Raw genomic sequence first — 6000 nt, forward strand, 5'->3', positions numbered from 1 at the left:
GATAAATTTGGATAGTCAAATTACTATGTAGCACTTTTTTCTTTTTTTGGTAGCACCGAAATACATTTTGTACAAACCAGGGTTGGCAAGTTTTTGCCGGGGGCGGAAAAAACCATGGAAAAAACCACGGTTTTTACCGCCAGGCAAAAATAGGTTTTTGCCAGTTCTTGCCAAAGTGGCAAAAATAGATTTTCGGACAGTTTTTTTTTCCCTTTACATAAAAGTAAAAGCATGAAAAGATTTTGAAAAAAAATTTTAATTTAATTTTTATAGTTTAAAAAAATTTAAGGTTTAACTTGCTTTTAAAGTTATGGAGCATTTTTACTTTTAAATTTTTAAACTAACATAAAATTTCAGTTTGCAACATCTAAGACAAATAATTACTTACAATGAAAATCTAATTAGCTTGTTTATTATAGCATTTTTTACAGAATACTAAATATCTATATAAATTATACTTAATCAAGATGCAACTATAAAATAAAAGAAATTAAAGTAATTAAAAAGCAAAATACATATTTTTTTAGATTGAAATATCATTAGATTGAATTTAATTTAGAATTTTAATTTAGATTGAATTAAATAGCTTAAAAATCTTAGTGGGATCAAAAAAAAGTGATTAATTAAATATGTGTATATATATATATAATTAGAATTCAAACTTTTTATTAATTTACTAAGCTTAAGTAAACATTCTTTGTTTTAGCATTGAAGAAATTGGCTCATTCTGAAAAAATTGTTTTAGCAAACATTTAAAATCTTAAGTTTTGCAATCCCAACATTTGTTTTATATTTATTTTTCACATTATGAATTAGAAATAATATGGAGAGACATAACTAAAATATTAAAGTGCATTATTTATATTATATTGTCTCTATTTCTTGATTAACAATATGATGCTACTTTATTTGCAATTAGGTTTTTGCCGTTTTTTCCATTTTTGCCGGTTTTTTCCATTTTTGCCGGTTTTTTCCATTTTTGCCATGGTTCTTTCCACTGTCACGGCAAAAATACCTTTTTGCCGGCAAAAAACCCAACCCTGGTACAAACTACTTATACTATGTAAAATACAAACTATTGGATTAATTCATAGGAGTAAATGGTTAAAAACAAAAAAATTGTCCCTTGTTTTACATTTGGCTTCAACACAATAATCAAACATCATATAAACTCAAGCTACTTACATTTTTTTAACAAATAGAGAATGGGAGGAAAAAAATACTAACTTGTTTATGTTCACGTCTAGTCAATTCGTCACCATTTAGCATTTTTCTTACAAGGCGAAAAGAAACTTTGCAATCGATGGCCAGTAGCCGAAATCCATGGTAATAATGGACGATTTCATCGGTTATACGTTTCATTAACGAGCGTTTTGGAGCTGGCTTCTCTGCAGACTTTTCCACACTTATAACTTTTTTATCTTTTAGCTCTTCTTGAATAACGTGCTTAGTTTTCTCCTCCTTTAATATTTTAACAGTTTCTTCAATTTTGGAAGGCTCTTTAGCAAAAATGAATGATGAAGAATGAAAATAACGCTTCTGATGAATATGGAAATTATGGTTGTAAATCATTGAAAAACTTTTGGCATTATTACTTGATACAAATCTTTCTTCCAATACTAGGTTATTTAAATACGCACAGTTAAATTTGTAATTTCTAATAAAAAATGGTAGAGTCTTGCGAGATACAACTTTATGTGCCAAGCCTATGGTGCTGAAGATTTTGTATTGCATTTTGAAGTTATTTTCACCTACAAAGAAAAAAAAAGGGTTATATGAATGCTACATATGGTGATTCGCCAGTGGTTGACCACCAGACAATAGTTGACCACTTAAGCACAAATATGTAAAAAACAAGAATATAGATATTTTCAATATGATTGCTAAAACGCCCAATCCAAAAAAAAGTGGACATGAGGATGAAAATTCAAATTTCATTCAATATGGTTGAAATTTTGTATACACACTGTTAAAAGTATACTATTTCATATTTTATTGAAAAAAAAATTCATTTATGTCATTAACATACTTATTTTAATTACTAAAGTGGAACTATATCAATGTGAGCTATACTGCACCAAAACTGCTTATGTTCCATGGTCTAATACAGCTAAACAAACAATTCTACAAGTCTATAAAGTTTCACACATAATCTGACATTCATTAGCAACAGTTTTTTCCTGAAGAGAGATGTCTACTAATCTTCACTACAAAAGGTAAGCATATTTAATTATTAATTATTATGTCACACCCGCAACAAAAAAATACATTTATATTTCCACAGAAAAATTTATCTGCCTGAAAGTTTTGAAACTTTGTATTCAAAAATAGTTTACTAAAGTACTTTGAATAACAAACAGAAAAGAAATTAATTAATGTTTTAATTAGAGTTATTAAGCGTTGCGGGTGTGACATATTCCTGTTGCGGGTGTGACATTTAGTTAAAGTCACACCCGCAACATCTTTTTAAATTAAATACAAATGTAATCCTGGAAAGCATGTAGATGACAGCACTAATGTTTTACCTTTGACCTAACCTTTGGCCTTTGACTTATTTGTCTAGACCCCAATTAATTCAAAATTAGTATCTTTAGAGCATGTGCAGTTGATTTATTTAGTTTGGTGTTCTATATTATTGGTTCTCCTAAGAAGCACTTTTGTATTTCTTGATTTATAACTAAGACAACTATTCAATAAGGTAAGATTTGTTTTTTTTTTTTTTTTAAATAAAACTTTAAAAAACCAAAATAATATTTTATCTTTTTTAATATGTATAAAAATGTATAATTTTGCTTTCAGGATTTGGCTTTTATCCCCTTTACTTTTTAAAACAAATAATGTAATATTAGGGACAGATTATTTTTTACTTCAAATTCAAAATAAATTTAGAGAAATAATAAGAATAGCATTAAAACTGTTATTTGTTGTACACTTTGTATAAAATGTTGTCAGTTAAAGTTTTAAATGAATCAAAACGGAACTTTCTTAATTTCATTTGGGGTTAAAAAATTCAAAGAATTTCAAAAACATATATATATATATATATATATATATATATATATATATATATATATATATATATATATATATATATATATATATATATATATATATATATAAACAAGTTTAACCTTATATATTTGAACTTGTAGTGCTATATTTATTAACTTTCCTTTTTTTTTTTTTTTTTTTTTTTTGCAAAAGAATGAACAGCACTGAAAGATTCCGAAATCATCGTAAAAAGATAAAAGAAAACTCGGCTAAATATTCAGAATATTTTCAAAAAGAAAGGGATAGAAACAAAGCAAGAAGAGAAATTAAGAAGAAACTACTCAAAAAAAGTACATATGTGGCAAGAAAGAAAAGAAAATGTAGAGGCAAAAACAGAATGGGAGGCGGAGGAAGTGTAGAGAGAGAGAAAGAAGTCTTGGACAAAAGGTGCCACACCATCTCCAGCTGTAGAAGCAGAGTCGATGGGAAGTTTTCGAAGAGCTCGAACCTTTGGTAATGCAATCCATAGGCAGGTACAATCTTCTGTTAATGTCATACGGCCATAAAGACCACAACATTAAAATTGCATGGTCATACTTTGCAAGGTCTCATGGAAAAGGTGCCGTGGATGATGTTGGTGCGGTAACAAAAAAAAAATGGTGTCACTTGCTTTTCTACAGCGTAGAGCAACAGTCAGTTCTGCATCGGATTTTACCATTGGAGAAAAAATGGCTCGTAAAAAAAATCAGAGTATTTTATTCTGCGGAGAGCAACATCACAGAAGATGCTGTAAAAATGCTTGATGCACACTGCCGCCATGTACAATCGGTACACCATGTTATACCGATTGATATGGGTACAATTCAAGTGGCACCAACTGCAGAAAGTGCACTGAAGATAGTTACATTACTGCCTCAATTGGAAACGATCTACCTTGGTAATATAAATGCCATTGGAGATTTTGTAGAATTAGTTTTGTTTTCTACCTCAAAAAAAAAAAAAAAAAACTGTTGGTCAAATCAAGCAAATAGATGGAGAGGACATACAAATAGAATACTTGAAAAAAAAAAAAACTTTAAACCATGTATACATCTGGCCCAATCAGCCAGACAAACCATGGGAGAAACGGAACGTTGTAATAAGAAAACTAACGCCCCCTGAAATCATCAATTCTAGATTGGAAAATAGATTTATGTAAAAAATGTTCCTTAGTTATTTGCAATTTCTCTTATTTATTACTGTGCTAATCATAAAATGTTTGATTGATAACTATTTGTGTGTGTTGTTATTTTATTGGCCACACAAGTCACACCCGCAACAGGGTGTCACACCCGCAACGGCAACTTTGAAAAATTTTTACAGTGAAAATAATTGAGTGAGTATTTAAATTTTTTATAGAATAATTAATTGAGTATTGCTGTCTAACATAAAAAAAAACTAGTTCGATCGGTTGATATAACTCACAGAGTTTTGAATGTTTTGATCACAAGGTGAAAATGCATGTCCTTTTTATGTCACACCCGCAACAGGTAGAAATTAATTTTTTTAAAAATAAATAAAATATCAATCAACTTGCAAATTGGCATCAATGTACCTGCAAGTGGTCTTTATTGAAAAATATAGAAATTGAAACCTATACTCTAAAATATTTTTGCTGATGACTAATTTAGTTAGTGTAAATGTCACACCCGCAACTTTGGATTGGGCGAAAACTAGTTTCTAGTATCCCATGAAATACTCAGTTATAATTTATAGTTATAGCTCAAGCTTTAAATGATGGTTAAGACGGTACACTTACAAAGAAATCTGAAAAATTTCAAGAAAACCACTTTTCTTACTAGTAAGAATCGTCATGAGAGGTTTATAAATCTAAATCAAAACTAGAGAATAAAACATTATTATTTTTCAGAAACATACATTTGCTGGAGACTGGAATGCAAAGAAGAAAAAATATTAGGTAAAACACTCGTCCATAAATCAGTTGAGCGAAATATGACGAAATTTAGATTTTTGACACTAATTGTTAAATATGCTTCTGAACATTCAAGTTATCAATACTTTGTGGATCGTTCACAACGTTCGAACAACCGTCTAAATCTCTAACGCAAAACTAAATTATAAATACATTACAATCTGTCAGATATTACTTGATAGCAATTGTGGAAAATCGAATTCAAAGATCAAAAATAAAAATACAAAAAATAATACTGATATATCAAACAAATGAACAACCAATTTGAAATCAAGATCAATTTGTTGATATTAATCGACAAATATGTTGTAGAACATGTTTAGTCATCAATACTTGGTGGATTAAATGCCGTTATGCATAACGTATATTAAAGCAGTAAATCGAAATTAAGATATAAACACATCATAATCCATCCGATACATACAATAGTTGAAAAATAGAATGCAAAGAGGAACAAAAACAGAAAGTATTACCCAAATTACTCCTTTATGAAACAATTGAACAAATGATGACGAAATCATTCAACATACAAAACACATTGCTAATGTTTTCGGCCGGCACGAAGGGAAAAAGAGAGAAATCATGTTGATAAAGATGTTGCCATTTAGTTTTGCAATTACGAATATGCAACTGCGAAATACTGGAGGAAAAATACGGGGCCGAAAAAGGTAACTGATGAAATTTTTATAGTATGCCAAAGCCGTTTATTTATTTTGAGCAATCACGATTGCTTATTGCTTTCACTTGTTTTTGGCGTCCTATCATTTTATTTTCCCACCGCCACCCTCCGCACCTTCACCGTCGACCGGCTCCTCACGATGCTGCTCCTCTATAGCGAAAGCCGTCTCCAAGTTGCAGTGGCGTATATATGTTTTTATTTTGGAGGGGGCCCATATAACCAAGATTAGCTCCCCCCCCCCTCCTTTTTTTGTAATTTCAATTTGCGCAACCAAAAAATAGTGTTAGGAGGGCACTCTTAAAAAATTTTCGCTTTCGGTGAAAGGGAGTGGAGGGAGGTCCGGGGGTTCTCACCCGAA

General features: G+C 30.2%; 1 protein-coding gene across 1 annotated transcript in view; it reads right to left on the minus strand.

Moving 5' to 3' along the window:
* The window catches only part of LOC129218327 (mitochondrial proton/calcium exchanger protein-like), a 45601-nt gene extending 40083 nt beyond the window's left edge, over positions 1-5518 (minus strand). The window contains exons 1-2 of the mRNA XM_054852563.1: positions 5437-5518; positions 1228-1751 (exon numbers count right to left, since the gene is read on the minus strand). Of these exons, the coding sequence (XP_054708538.1) occupies positions 1228-1734 (507 nt within the window). The 5' untranslated portion in view covers positions 1735-1751; positions 5437-5518. The remainder of the gene's footprint in view (positions 1-1227; positions 1752-5436) is intronic.
* Positions 5519-6000: the final 482 nt, after the last annotated feature.

The sequence above is a fragment of the Uloborus diversus genome, chromosome 3 (assembly GCF_026930045.1).
Source record: "Uloborus diversus isolate 005 chromosome 3, Udiv.v.3.1, whole genome shotgun sequence".
Classification (NCBI taxonomy): Eukaryota; Metazoa; Arthropoda; class Arachnida; order Araneae; family Uloboridae; genus Uloborus; species Uloborus diversus.